This window comes from Aotus nancymaae, unplaced genomic scaffold, assembly GCF_030222135.1.
Source record: "Aotus nancymaae isolate 86718 unplaced genomic scaffold, 86718_ANA_hifiasm-v0.15.2.pri h1tg000028l, whole genome shotgun sequence".
Lineage (NCBI taxonomy): Eukaryota > Metazoa > Chordata > Mammalia > Primates > Aotidae > Aotus > Aotus nancymaae.
Genome location: NW_026988441.1, coordinates 34,730,500 through 34,746,343, shown reverse-complemented (window position 1 = coordinate 34,746,343; position 15,844 = coordinate 34,730,500). Strand labels below are relative to the sequence as shown.

Here is a 15,844-nt window from a genome sequence, read left to right as displayed (position 1 = left end):
GCAGATCTCTTGAGATCAGGAGTTCAAGACCAGCCTGGGCAACATGGCAAAACCCCATCTCTACTAAAAATACAAAAATTAGCTGGGTGTGGTGGCCTGTGCATGTAATCCCAGCACTTTGGGAGGCTGAAGCAGAAGGATCACTTGAGCCTGGAGTTCAAGATCAGCTTGGCTAACACATAGTGAGACCTCCAATCTCTAAAACAAAACTTTTTAAGAATTAGCTGGTCATACTTCTATGTGCCTGTGACAGTCCCAGCTACTTAGGAGGCTGAGGTAGGAGAATAGCTTGAGCCCAAGAGGTTGAGCCATGATCATGCCACTGTACTTCAGCCTGGGCAACAGAGAGAGATCTTGTCTCAAAAAAAAAAAAAAAGGCCGGGCGCGGTGGCTCAAGCCTGTAATCCCAGCACTTTGGGAGGCCGAGGCGGGTGAATCACGAGGTCAAGAAATCGAGACCATCCTGGTCAACATGGTGAAACCCTGTCTCTACTAAAAATACAAAAAATTAGCTGGGCACGGTGGCGCGTGCCTGTAATCCCAGCTACTCAGGAAGCTGAGGCAAGAGAATTGCCTGAACCCAGGAGGTGGAGGTTGCAGTGAGCCGAGATCGCACCATTGCACTCCAGCCTGGGTAACAAGAGCGAAACTCCGTCTCAAAAAAAAAAAAAAAAAAAACACACACAAAACAAACAAAAACTTGTAAGAGAGAATGGCTTGAGAAAAATAAATAAGACAGGGAAAAAAAATTATGCTTTTTATCCTCTGGGGTGTGAGTGAGGAGGTCACTCAAGTGTTTTGAATATCACCAGTGTTTCTTGTGAAAAAAATTATTCTAGAAGCCTGTAGAGAGCTGAGTGGAAGGGAAAACAGTAGCTGGAGAGCAGGAAAGAGAGGCCTCTGCGGCCTTTCAAGAGGGTGGCCTGGCTATATCGGTGAAAATATGAAGCTGATCCAAAGGGTTGATAAACATTTGTACAAGCTTAGTCAAATGTACTCTGAGCAACACAAAATCCAAACAACCTAGCAGATTGGGTAAAGCTTTAAAAATTCGGTATCACCCAGTGGTAGTAAAGATGTTACAGGGAAACAGGGCAGGCACGGTGGCTCACGCCTGTAATCCCAGCACTTCAGAAGGCCGAGGCCGCTGAATCACCTAAGGTCAGGAGTTCGAGACCAGCTTGGACAACATGGTGAAACTCCATCTCTACTAAAAGTACAAAAATTAGCTGGGCGTGGTGGCGGGTGCCTGTAATCCCAGCTGCTCAGGAGGCTGAGTCAGAAGGATCACAGGCTGGGCGCGGTGGCTCACGCCTGTAATCCCAGCACTTTGGGAGGCTGAGGCGGGTGGATCAAGGGGTCAGGAGATCGAGACCATCCTGGCTAACATGGTGAAACCTCGTCTCTACTAAAAATACAAAAAATTAGCCAGGTGTGGTGGCGCGTGCCTCTAGTCCCATCTACTCGGGAGGCTGAGGCTAAGGCAGGAGAATCACTTGAACCTGGGAGGCAGAGGTTGCAGTGAGTTGAGATCACACCACTGCACTCCAGACTGGCAGACAGAGTCTGTCTCAAAAAAAAAAAAAAAGGATTGCTTGAACTTTGGAGGTGGAGTTTGCAGTGAGGTGAGATTGCACCACTGCACTCCAGCCTGGGCAACAAGAGCAAAACTCCATCTCAAAAATAAATACATACGTAAGACATTATAGGGAAACAGATGCTCACACACAATGTTAGTGCATGAGATCATGCAAGCTTTTTGGATGGAATCTTGACATCTAATAAAACTTTTTACTTTTTCTTTTTTTGAGACAGGTCTGGCTCTGTTGCACAAGCTGGAGTGCAATGGTGCAATCATAGCTCACTGTAGGCGCCATCTCTTGGGTTCAAACAATCCTCCTACAGGAGCCTTCCACATAGCTGGGACTACAGGCATGTGCCACCATGCCTGCCTAACTTTTATATTTCTTGTAGCGATGGGGTCTCAAGACATTGCCCAGTCTGGTCTTGAACTCCTGGGCTCAAGCAATCCTCCCGCCTTGGCCTCCCCAAGTGCTGGGATTACAGGCACATGGTACCTTGCCTGGCCTGCATCTACTAAAACTTAAAATGCTCATATGGGCTGGGCATAGTGGCTCATGCCTGTAATCTCAGCACTTTGGGAGGCCGAGGCAAGTGGATCGTGAGGTCAAGAGATCGAGACCATCCTGGCCAACAAGGTGAAACCCCATCTCTACTAAAAATACAAAAATTAGCTGAGTGTAGTGGTGGGTGCTTGTAGTCCCAGCTACTTGGGAGGCTGAGCAGGACAATCGCTTGAACCCAGGAGGCAGAGGTGGTAGTAAGCTGAGATCGTGCCACTGCACTCCAGTCTGGTGACAGACCAAGACTCCATCTCAAAAAAATTTTTTTAAGTATGTATGAATTTTCCTTTGAACCAGCTATTAATTCTCGCTGTGAATAAACTTGTAAATATATGCAAAGACATGAAAGTAAAATGTCCGTGCAGTATTGTTTATGATACAAAAACTGGAAATACTTGTCCACCCATCCATAGGAATAGAGGCAGGTATGCTATGCCATAATCTATAAATTGCTATTTGATCTTTTTTTTTTTTTTTTTGAGACGGAGTTTCGCTCTTGTTACCCAGGCTGAAGTGCAATGGCGCGATCTCGGCTCACCGCAACCTCCATCTCCTGGGTTCAGGCAATTCTCCTGCCTCAGCCTCCTGAGTAGCTGGGATTACAGGCACGCGCCACCATGCCCAACTAATTTTTTTTTGTATTTTTAGTAGAGATGGGGTTTCACCATGTTGACCAGGATGGTCTCGATCTCTTGACCTCGTGATCCACCCGCCTCGGCCTCCCAAAGTGCTGGGATTACAGGCGTGAGCCACCGCGCCTGGCGCTATTTGATCTTTAAGGAGGTAGATCCATTTGTGCTCATGCAAAAAACAACTGTCAAGATAAAAAGAGGAAGCAAAGGCTGGGTACAGTGGCTCACATCTATAATCCCAGGACTTTGGTATGCTGAGGTGGGTGGATCACGAGGTCAGGAGTTCAAGACCAGCCCCTGACCAACAGGGTGAGACCCTGTCTCTACTAAAAATACAAAAAAAAAAAAAAATTAGGCATGCTGGCAGGCACCTGTAATCCCAGCTACTCAGGAGGCTGAGGCAGGAGAATCCCTTGAACCCAGGAGGCGGAGGTTGCAGTGAGACGAGATCGTGCCACTGCGCTCCAGCCTGGGGCGACAGAGAGAGAGGCTCCATCTCCAAAAAAAAAAAAAAAAAAAGGGAAGTGATATATAAAATGGCATATATTAAAGGAACCAATTCGTGTAAATCTATAATAGCACATAGATATGCAGATACATGCAAATATGCAAATTATTTCCTGGAAAGAAAGAATAAGAACTTGTTGATGAGGAATGCTTTGGAAAGAAGTCACCAAGAAAGGAAAGATTATTTTTGGACATGAATATATAATATGGATTTATGTAATATATGTGAGATGTAACATCTATTTCTTGGCCAGGCACTGTCACTCATGCCTATAATCCCAGCACTTGTGGGAGGCCAAGGCGGGAGTGTTTCTTGAGCCCAGGAGTTCAAGACCAGACTGGGCAATGTCATGAGACCCCATCACTACACACAAAAAAATAGCTGGGTATGGTATTGCATGCCTGTAGTCCCAGCTACCTGGGATGCTGAGGTGGGAGGACTGCTTGAGCCAAGGAGGTTGAGGCTGCAGTGAGCTCTGATTGTGCCATTACACTCTGGGTTTGGTGACAGAGCAAAAACCCTGTCTCTAAAAAAGGAGGAGACTGGGCACAGTGGCTCATGCCTATAATCCCAGCACTTCGGGGAGCCAAGGTGGGCAGATCACCTCAAGTCAGGAGCTTGAGAACAGCCTGGCAAACATGGTGAAAACTCATCCTAGTAAAAAAACAAAAATTAGCTGAGCATGGTGGCGTGTGCCTGTAATCCCAGCTACTCAGGAAGCTGAGGCAGGAGAATTGCCGGAGCCCGGGAGGTGGAGACTGCAGTGAGCCAAGTGCTGCAATTACAGGCATGAGCCACCGTGCTCGGCCACATGAAGGTTTGGGTGCAAGAGTACATCTGGTTATAGACTACAGAAGCGTAATCCCTTAACCGCGTTAGATGTTATTTTATATGTAGGAAAAGGCCTGGACCAAGGTCTTCGTTTTGTTTTGAGACAGGGTGTTGCTCTATCACCCAGGCTGGAGTGCAGTGGCGCGTTCACAGATCACTGCAGCCCCAACCTTCCCAGGCTAAGGTGATCCTCTCACCCTGGTCACCCAAAATCCTGGGATCACAGGCATGAGCTACCGCACCCAGATTCATTTGAGGAATATAGTGACTCGGGCAAGAGACAGGGGTGCCCTGTGCTCTATCCTGTTTTGTCTTCACAGCCTCTTTCTGGAGAGCTGCAGAGATATGTCCCGGAGTCAGGGGCTTTGTGAAATTATGCTGGAAATCAGAAATGAACAAACCTGGCTTAACAACTGTTACTTTCTCTCACGTTGCCATGACAAAATACCACAGACTGGGGGATTAAACAGGACAGGGGGATGGAGCGAGACTTCTTTTTTGACATGGAGTTTCGCTCTTGTTGCTGAGGCTGGAGGGCAATGGCGCCATGTTGGCTCACCACAACATCCGCCTCTGGGGTTCAAGCAATTCTCCTGCCTCAGCCTCTCAAGTAGCTGGGATTACAGATGCCTGCCATCATGCGGGGCTAATTTTCTATTTTTAGTAGAGACGGGTTTTCACCATGTTGGGCAGGCTGGTCTCAAACTCCTGACCTCAGCTGATCCACCCACCTTGGCCTCCCAACCTGATGGGATTACAGGCGTGAGCCATTGCCCTCGAGCATGGGCAACAAGAGCAAAACTCTGTTTCCAAAAAAGAAAATGGGGGTGGACGCCTGTCCCAGCTACTCAGGAGGCTGAGGCAGGAAAATCACTTGAATTCAGGAGGTGGAGGTTGCAGTGAACCAAGATTGCACCACTGCACTCCAGCCTGGACAACAGAGACTCCATCTAAAAAATAAATAAATAATAAATAAATACAAAGAAAAAGAAAAGGCTGGTTGCGGTGGCTCATGCCTGTAATCCCAGCCCTTTGGAAGGCAGAGGCGGGCAGATCACCTGAGGTCAAGAGTTTGAGACCAGTGTGACCAATACGGAGAAACCCCGTCTCTGCTAAAAACACAAAATTAGCTGGGTATGGGGGCGCATGCCTGTAATCCCAGCTACTCGGGAGGATGAGGCAGGACAGTCGCTTGAACCCGGGAGGCGGAGGTTGCGGTGAGCCGAGATGACGCCATTGCACTCCAGCCTGGGCAACAAGAGCGAAACTCCATCTAAAAAAAAATAAATAAATAAAAAGGAAAAAAAATAAAGAAAAATAAAAAGGAAATACTAAATTGATGAACATGCAGATGTAGTAACAGTCAAGAAACGGGCAGAAAGGAGACACGGCAACGCCTTTACTGTGGTTTTCTAGGGGAGTAGGAAGTGTCTGCGCGGCCCACAAACAAGCTTCAGCCTTGCCTTACGTGTTCGTTTCATTTAAAAAACCTCCCGCTACGAACTATGGTATGGCGTTTCCTCAAAAAACTAAAAACAGAACTACCAAACGACCCAACGCTTCCACTTCTGCTTTATATCTACAAGAACTGAACTTACTGGAGACCAGCCTGGGCAACACAGTCTTTACAAAAAGTATTAATACATTAAAAAAAAAAAAAAAAAAAAAAAAGCCAGGCACAGTGTCTTACACCTGTAATCCCAGCACTTTGGGAAGCTGAGGCGGGAAGATCAGTGGAGCCCAGGAGTTCGAGTCCAACCTGGGCAACAGAGCAAGAACTCGTCTTTACTAAAAATGAAAATAAAAATCAGTTAGGCATGGTGGTACCTGCCTGTAGTCCTAGCAACTCCAGAGGCTGAGGCGGGAGGGTCTCTGGAGCAAAGGAGTTCGAGGCTGCAGTGAGCTATGATCGCACCACTGCACTCCAGTCTGGGTGACAGAACAAGACCCTGTCTCTAAACAGAAAAGACCATGGTTTCTAATTCTAACAGCAAAGTGCATCCTCCAGTTGTTCTTGGTAGAGGATCACATACCTGAAACTGTGACAACTGAAAAAAATGGCGTTAAAAACAAGGGAATTCCAGCCAGGCATGTGGTGGCTCCGCCTGTAATCCTAGCACTTTGGGAGGGCCATCCCAAAGTTAGGAATTTGAGAACAGCCTGGCCAAAATGGTGAAGCCCGGCTCTACTAAAAATACAAAAACTAGCTGGGCGTGGTGGCAGGTGCCTGTAATCCCAGCTACTCAGGAGGCTGAGGCAGAAGAATCCCTTGAATCTGAAGGTGGAGACTGCAGTGAGCGGAGATTATACCACTGCACCACTACAGCCTGGGCGACAAAGCGAGACTGTCTCCAAAAAAAAAAATTTTTTTTCAACAATTTGGTTAGGTTGAGAAAACTGAAGAATACAATACGAGAACTCCGCGAAGTATGCACAGGTTTTAACAGTCGAATTGATCAAGCAGAAGAAAGGATATCAGAGGTCGAAGACCAACTTAATGAAATGAAACGAGAAGACAAGATTAGAGAAGAAAGAGTAAAAAGGAATGAGCAAGGTTTCCAAGAAATATGGGACTATGTGAAAAGACCTAATTTATGATTGATAGCTATACCTAATTGTCATGAAGAGAATGAATCCAAGCTGGAAAATATTCTTCAGGATATTATTCAGGAAAACTTTCCCAACCTAGTAAGGCAGGACAATACTCAACTCCAGGTAATACAGAGACCACCACAAAGATATTCCTCAAGTAGAGCAACCCCAAGACACATAATCGTTAGATTCACCAGGGTTGAAATAAAGGAGAAAAATCTAAGGGCAGCTAGAGAGAAAGGTCAGGTTACCCATAAAGGGAAGCCTATCAGACTCACAGCAGATCTCTCAGCAGAAACCCTACAAACTAGAAGAGAATGGGGGTCAATATTCAATATCCTCAAAGAAAATAATTTTCAACCCAGAATCTCATATCCAGCCAAACTAAGCTTCATAAATGAAGGAAAAATAAAATTTTTCGTGAACAAGAAAGCACTCAGAGATTTCATCACCACCAGGCCTGCTTTACAAGAGCTTCTGAAAGAAGCACTATACACAGAAAGGAACAACCAGTATCAGTCATCCCAAAAACTTACCAAAAGGTAAAGAGTATCTCCATAATGAAGAATCTACATCAACTAATGGGCAAAATAGTCAGCTAGCATTAAACGACAATATTAAACTCACAAATATCAAGATTAATCCTAAATTTAAATGGATTAAATGCCCCAAAGACACAGACAGGCAAAATGAATAAAAAGTCAAAACCCATCGGTACGCTGTATCCAGATCCATCTCATAAGCAAGGACACACAAAGACTCAAAACAAAGGGATGGTGGAAGACTCACCAATCAAATGGAGAGAAAGAAACAACAACAACCAGGAGTTGTGATTTTCGTCTCTGACAAAATAGACTTTAACAGTAACAAAGACTAAAAGAAACGAAGAAGGACATTACATAATGGTAAAAGGATCAATGCAACAACAGGAGTTAATGATCATAAATATATATGCACCCAATATAGGAACACCCAGATATATAAGACAAGTTCTTAATGACTTATAGAGAGACCTGGACTCCCGCACAATAATAGCGGGAGACTTTGACACTATATTGTTAATATTCGACAGATCAACAACATAGATAATTAACGGGGACATCTATGATTTGAACTCAGACCTGAAACAAGTAAACTCAGTGAATATTTATAGAATTCTCCACCCCAGGTCCACAGAACATACATTTTTCTCAGTATCACATCACACCTATTTTGAAAGCAACCACATAATTGGAAGTAAATCACTCTTCAGCATTTGTATAGCATTTCACAGACTTAATGAAATATTGGTTGGCTGTTTGTTATTTTCTTCTCTTTTTCCTTCCTGTCTCCACTGTTAAGCACAATTATCGGCAAAAAAGAGGTTTTCAACACCTATTTTTAGATTACATTCCAGCCTGGGCAATACAGCAAGACTCCTGTTCTCTCTCCCTCTTTCTCTTTCTCTCTTTCAAAAAAAAAAAATCGAGTTACGAAGTCTGCAAGATCGGGATGAAAAGTTGTGACGGACACAAAGGAATTCCTGAATAAACAGGAGGACAACCCCTGTTCTCAGAAAGGAAAGCCTGTCATTAGCATGTCAATTTTTCCAGAAGCCTGTAAAGTTAATGCAATCCCAGATACTGGGGAGGCTGAGGCAGGAGAATTGCTGGAACCTGGGAGGCAGAGGTTGCAGTGAGCTGAGATCACACCACTGCACTCCAGCCTGAGCAACAGAGCGAGACTGTCTCCCCTGCTTGATTTTTAGAGGATGTGCCAGTTCGAAAGTTTCAACCCAGCCATTCAACTCCTAGAAAAGTAGCCTAGATGTGGATACACATGTGTATACAAATCTACGTGCAGCCACCCCTCAGTGTCCCCAGGGGATTAGTTCCAGGAACCCATGTGGTACCAAAATCAGAATATGTTCAAATTCCTGATATAAAATGGCATAGGACGGGTGCAGTGGCTCACACCTGTTGTACCAGCACTTTGGGAGGCTGAGGTGGGTGGATCATTTGAGATCAGGAGTTCAAGATCAGCCTGACTAACATGGTGAAATCCCATCTCTACTAAAAATCCAAAAAAATTAGCCAGGCTTGGTGGCACATGCCTGTAGTCCCAACTGCTCGAGAGGCTGAGGCAGGAGAATTGCTTGAACCTGGGAGGCAGAGGCTGCAGTGAGCCAAGATTGTGCCACTGCACTCCAGCCTGAGTGACAGAGACTGTCTCAAAAATAAAATAAAATGGCATAGTGTTTTCATATAGGCTACACACAATCTCCTGTGTACATTACTTTTTGACATAGAGTCTTGCTCTGTCACCCAGGCTAGTGCAATTTCGGCTCACTGCAACCTCCACCTGCTAGGCTCAAGCAATCCTCCCATCTCAGCCTCCCAAGTAGCTGGGACTACAGGTGTACACTGCCATGCTCAGCTAATTTTTGTATTTTTTTTTTTTTTTTTTTTTTGAGATGGAGTTTCGCTCTTGTTACCCAGGCTGGAGGGCAATGGTACGATCTCGGCTCACTGCAACCTCTGCCTCCTGGGTTCAAGCAATTCTCCTACCTCAGCCTCCCAAGTAGCTGAGACTACAGGCTGCGCCACCACGCCCAGCTAATTTTTGTATTTTTAGTAGAGACGGGGTTTCACCATGTTGGCCAGGATGGTCTCGATCTCTTGACCTCGTGATCCGCCTGCCTCGGCCTCCCAAAGTGCTGGGATTACAGGCGTGAGCCACCGCGCCCGGCCCCAAAATACTTTTTGTATTTTAGTAGAGACAAGGTTTTACTGTGTTGCCCAGGCTGGTCTCAAACTCCTGAGCTCAGGTAATCCTCCTGCCTCAGCCACCCAAAGTGTTGGGATTACAAGCATGAGCCACCGTGCCCAGCCAGAAAAAAAGTTTAAATAAAGGCATTCTAAGAGATTTATTGTATAACATACTGAGTATAGTTAGTATGTTGTATTCTTGTCCAGGCCCAGTGGCTCATGCCTAAACTCCCAGCATTTGGGGATGCCAAGGCCGGCAGATCACTTGAGCCCAGGAGTTTGAGAGCAGCCTGGGCAACAAAACGAGACTCTGTCTCTACAAAAAACACAATAATCAGTGGCAAGGCGTGGTAGCTCATGTCTGTAATCCCAGCACTTTGGGAGGCTGAGGCGGGCAGATCACTTGAGACCAAGAGTTCGAAACCAGCCTGCCCAACATGGCAAAACCCCGCTTCTACTAAAAATACAAACATTAGCTGGGTCAGGTGGTGGGCCTGTAATCCCAGCTACTTCGGAGGTTTAGGCATGAGAATAGCTTGAACCTGGGAGGTGGAGGTTCCAGTGAGCCGAGATCACACCACTGCACTCCAGCCTGGTGACAGAGTAAGAGTGTCTCAGAAATAAAAAAAATTGGCTAGGCGCAGTGGCTCAAACCTCTAATCTCAGCACTTTGGGAGGCCGAGGTGGGCATATCACGAGGTCAGGAGATCAAGACCATCTCTGCCAACATGGTGAAACCCCTACTAAAAATACAAAAAATAGCTAGGCATGATGGTGCACACCTGTAATCCCAGCTACTCGGGAGGCTGAGGCAGGAGAATCGCTTGAACCCAGGAGGCGGAGGTTGTAGTGAAGCAACATTGCGCCACTGCACTCCAGCCTGGCGACAGAGTGAGACTCCATCTCAAAAGAATAAAAGAACAAAACTGATACACATATAATGGCATGGATGAATCCCTAAGGCATTATGCTGAGAGAAAGACCCCAAACTCAAGAGCCTATGCTGGCCTCAACAGGCAAATGTCACCTATGGAGATAAAACTGGATGTGAAGCTGCCCAGTGACAGGGAAGGGGGAGATCAAGTGGGAAGAGCCATGAGGTGACCTGAGGTGACAGACATTCTCTGTCTTGAGAAGCATGTGGGCTGCAGTGCTGTGTTCACTTCTCAAGATTCAAGCCGAACATTTAGGACCTGCATATTTCATATTGTACCCCAATTTTTTTTTTTTTTTTTTTTTTTGAGACGGAGTTTCGCTCTTGTTACCCAGGCTGGAGTGCAATGGCGCGATCTCGGCTCACCGCAACCTCCGCCTCCTGGGTTCAGGCAATTCTCCTGCCTCAGCCTCCTGAGTAGCTGGGATTACAGGCACGCGCCACCGTGCCCAGCTAATTTTTTTGTATTTTTAGTAGAGACGGGGTTTCACCATGTTGACCAGGATGGTCTCGATCTCTTGACCTCGTGATCCACCCGCCTCGGCCTCCCAAAGTGCTGGGATTACAGGCGTGAGCCACCGCGCCCGGCTGTACCCCAATTTTTAAAATAGAGGAGCAAGAGAGATTCCTAGGTAAGACAACCTTCAAAGTGCAAGTCAGTTTGTTTATTTATGTTTTGAGACAGAGTCTTTGTCACCCAGGCTGGAGCGCAGTGTCGCAACGGTGGCTCACTGCAGCTTTCGCCTCCCAGATTCAAGTGATTCTGCCTCAACCTCCTGAGTAGCTGGGACTACAGGCACATTACCACCACACCTGGCTGATTTTTGTATTTATACTAGAGACAGGGTTTCACGCTGTTGGCCAGGGTGGTCTTGAACTCCTGACCTCAGGTGATCCACCCACCTGGGCATCCCAAAGTGTTGGAATTACTGGCGTGAACCACCGCACCTGGCGCAAAGCAGTTTATTTTTGAGACAGGGTCTCGCTCTGTTATCCAGGCTGGAGTGCAGTGACACAGTATCTGCTCATTGCAACCTCCGCCTCCTGAGTTCAAGCAATTCTCTCACTTCAGCCTCTTGAGTAGCTGGCACTACAGGCACACGCCACCATGCCCTGGTAAGTTTTTGTAAAAGCAGTCTTAATAGACACTATCGATGGGCATGGTGGCTCCCAGCACTTTGGGAGGCCGAGGCGGGTGGATCACCAGAGGTCAAGTTTGAGGCCAGCCTAGCTAACATGGTGAAACTCCATCTCTACTAAAATACAAAATGCAAAATTAGCTGGGAGTGGTGGCAGTCACCTGTAATCTCAGTTACTCAGGAGGCTGAGGCAGGAGAATCGCTTGAACCCAGGAGGCAGAGGTTGCAGTGAGCCGAGATCAAGCCATTGCACTCCAGCCTAGGCAACAAGAGCAAAACTCCATCTCAAAAAAATAAAAAAGACACTATTGGCTAGGTGTAGTGACTCACACCTATAATCAAGCACTTTGGGAGTCTAAGTGGGAGGGACACTTGAAATCAAACTGGGCAATATAGTGAGACTGCATCTCTACAAAAATAAAAATTAGGCTGGGTATGGTGACTCATGCCTGTAATCCCACACTTTGGGAGGCTGAGGTGGGCGGATCACTCAAGGTCAGGAGTTTGAGAAGAGCCTGGGCAACATGGTGAAACCCCATCTCTACCAAAAATACAAAAATTAGCCGGGCAAATGCCTATAATCCTAGCTACTTGGGAGGCTGGTAGGAAGACTCCTTGAACCCAGGAGCTAGAGGCTGCAGTGAGCTGAGATTGCATCATTGCACTCTAGTCTGGGCAACAAGAGTAAAACTCCATCTCAGAATAAACACAGTTGGTACGCTCCTGTAGTCCCAGTACTTGGAGGCAGGGCATCACTTGAACACAGATCGTGGAGGTTGCCATGAGCCGAGATCGGGCCACTGCACTCCAGCCTGGGTGACAGACCAAGACCCTGTCTCACAGAAGTAAAAAAAAGACAATAGGTACACGAGCTCTATCCTTCTATTTATATACGGTATGACCTTGTGAGGAGACAAGGACTTGGTTGCCTTAATCAAGGTGCCTGGGAATCCAGAAAAAGAAAACTCATTATACTCATTATATGCTTTGAAATGAATTTTTAGCTTAAAAAAGCAGCAAAAAGTATATTTTAAAAAATATTTCGGCTGGGGGAAGTTTACACCATCTGTCAAACTGAGCTGCTGCACTTGCTGTGTGCGTTTATCAGTCTTCAAAAAATAAGCTGAGATTCCCATTTTTAGTCCTTAGAAAAGTGATTCACGTGTTAAAATGAGAATGTCAGAAATGTGGAAGAAGATACATGTTTAAGATCTACTGATGAGGGGAGGGAAGGCGTTTCTAAATAGGCTACAAAGGCCGGGTACAGTGGCTCATACCTGTAATGCCAGCACTTTGGGAGGCTGAGGCAGGAGGATCATTTGAGGTCAGGAGTTTGAGACCAGCCTGGCCAACAGGGCAAAACCCTGTCTCTACTAAATATACAAAAATTAGCTGGGCCTGGTAGTGCATGCCTATAATCTCCACTGCTCAATCCTCACTACCTGGGAGACTGAGGCAGGAAAACTGCTTGAACCTGGGAGGCGGAGGTTGCAGTGAGCCAAGATCATGCCACTGCACTCCAGCCTGGGTTACACGGCAAGACTCCATCTCAAAAATAAATAAGCAGGCTACAAAAATCAAGAGTGACAAATATAAATTAATTAACTTCCTAAAAATGGGAAGTCTCTGTATGGCAGAGCCAGGACGAGCCAGGATGACTGGGCAGGGGTAGTCATCCCAAACGCCCAGGGAGCTCCCAGCAAAGAGTCATGTGGCCTCCACAGAGAAGGGGTACATCCAGTGGTCACCAGACACATGAAAGCGTTATGTCACTATAAAAAAACACTGGCCTGGCGCAGTGGCTCACACCTGTAATCCCAACACTTTGGGAGGCTGAGGCGAATGCATCATCCGAGGTCGGGAATAGACCAGCCTGACCAACATGGATAAACCCGTCTCTACTAAAAATACAAAATCACCAGGGTGTGGTGGCGCATGCCTATAATCCTAGCTACTCGGGAGGCTGAGGCAGGAGAATCGCTTGAACCTGAGAGGCGGAGGTTGCGAAGAGCCAAGATTGTGCCACTGCACTCCAGCCTGGGGGACAGAGCGAAACTGTCTCAAAAACCAAACCAAACCAAACCAAAATGCTAACAGAAGGCTGGGCGCAGTGGGTCACATCTATAATCTCAGCACTTTGGAAGGCTCAGGTGGGTGGATCACGTTAAGATTTTGAGACCAGCCTGGCAAACATGGCAAAATACCGTCTCTACTAAAAATATAAAAATTAGCTGAACGTGGTGATAGGCACCTGCGATCTCAGCTACTCAGAAGGCTGAGGCAGGAAAATTTCTTGAACCTGGGAGGCAGAGGTTGCATTGAACTGAGACTGTCCCACTGCACTGCAGCCTGAGCAACAGAGCAAGACTCTGTCTAAAAATAAATATTTGAAAAGAAAAAAACAACTAAAGAAGGGGTTTTGCCTGAGGACAGGGCAGCTGAGGCTCCGAGGGCAGCTCCGTGATGACTCCTCTTCTTGCTCCACCAGTTGCTGCAGAGAGCCGTCCTCATGGTCACAGGATGGCTACTCCACTGCCAGGCATCACGACCCACTCCAGACCAGAGGGCCAGCAGCCATGCCTAAGGTTGGCCGATACCGTTCCCTGAAAAGGCTTTCCTGGAACTGACACTATCAAGTTCCATCTGCTTGTCATGGGGATCAACTCATGTGACTGTTCTGAACAGACACAGAGAGACACAAGGAGCATCTAGCTTTAAACACGTGCCAGCTTCAAACTCCGTGCGGGTGGCCTTCGGCATGGAGGAGTTTGATCCTGTCCAGCCTCAGCCAGAAGCCCCACGCAAATCACGAGTCCCCACCCAGGGTGGTTTATAGGAGAGATTTATTTGAAGAAATATTACAACATATAAAAACTACATAAAGTCTTAATTTCCACTCATACAGTGGTAGATTTGATATAATGCATAATAAAAAACTTTTAAAATCCAGAATGCACAAAGTACTGCACAATTTGATCACTAAATCATTAGTCGATAAGCGAACCTCACACAACAGCTTCATGTCAGCCAAGGCCACAAACACCATGTACCACACATGTGAACGGACAGATTGACATGTTAAAAACACAACATCAGTGCATGTTGGGGATTCCTGGTGCCAGAAACATGGGTGACGGGAGGGCAGAACTAGTCCTTAGCAGCTTCATCCTCCTTTATTTTAGCTGAAGGGAAATAAAAGGAGAAGTCACTCTGGAGAACATGCACGGTGTCACCACTTAACAGGTGAGTGCAACAGACACGGTCCATCGGGAAAGGTCAACGCCCAGGCGGCGATGGCACGGCTGAAGGAGTTCCTGGGGACTGAACGCTCCTCAAACCCTGAGGGTCCTAGACCCAGAAGCGCCAGTGAGCAGCTGAGGCAGTTGCCTGACAAGCCAGACCTACCGAGCAGGAGTGAGGGACGTGGCCCCAGGGCCTGTTCAGCAGCCAGCCCGACTACACACCTGCTGCGTGCAGCACGCCTGCTCTAAGCACTCAACACAGGCAACTCACTCAGTCCTCACAGCAGCCCCTTGAGAAAGATGGGGCCACCCCAGAGCCCAGAGCAGTGGCTGGTGGCTGCCCCTGCATGTACCACCAGAGGGCAGTCAGGCCCCAGAGGAAGCCCAGCTTACCCCACCATACCTGAGGCACTCTCTCGGGCTTTGGCCAACACACAGAGCTTGATCTCCAAGCCGATGGCTTTGGCCAGAGGCGGCGGCACGGCATTGCCCACCTGTGGGAGGGGAGAAGGGCAACGCCTGATGTAGACAGCCAGGCCCGGGGGCAGGTGTGCTGCCAGCCCCTACTCGATGGAGGACGACCTGGGCATTGTGCACCTTGGGGAGGGGTTCTGGTCCTGCTCACATGGGCCCAAAGCCCTTCCAGCACAAGGCCCTCGGACCCTCCAACTGGCCCATCGTCCCACCCCACAGCTATATGTCACTGGGACTTTAAAGAGCTTCAGAAAGACTCAAGATAAAGACACATGGGCTGGGTGCAGTCTCTCACACCTGTAATCCCAGCACTTTGGGAGGCCAAGGCAGGTGGATTACTTGAGGCCGGGATTTCAAGACCAGCCTGGCCAACATGGTGAAACCCTGTCTCTACTAAAAATACAAAAATTAATTAGCTGGGCGTGGTGGCATGTGCCTGTAATACCAGCTACTCGGGAGGCTGAAGTGGGAGAATCGTCTGAACCTGGGAGGCAGAGGTTGCAGTGAGCAGAAATCATGTCACTGCACTCCAACCTGGGCGACAGAGTGAGACCCTGTCTCAGGAAAAAAAAAAAAAAGACAAATGAGCCACCTAGACACA

At 47.3% G+C, this 15,844-nt stretch overlaps 1 protein-coding gene across 2 annotated transcripts in view; it reads right to left on the bottom strand.

The window, feature by feature from the left end:
• Window positions 1-14,353: 14,353 nt before the first annotated feature.
• DNMT1 (DNA methyltransferase 1) overlaps window positions 14,354-15,844 on the bottom strand; it is a 53,669-nt gene continuing 52,178 nt past the window's right edge. For both annotated transcript variants that reach the window (XM_021676661.2, XM_012436256.3), the window contains 2 exons: window positions 15,173-15,263; window positions 14,354-14,709 (listed from right to left, as the gene is read on the bottom strand). In XM_021676661.2, the coding sequence (XP_021532336.2) occupies window positions 14,675-14,709; window positions 15,173-15,263 (126 nt within the window). In that variant the 3' untranslated portion in view covers window positions 14,354-14,674. The remainder of the gene's footprint in view (window positions 14,710-15,172; window positions 15,264-15,844) is intronic.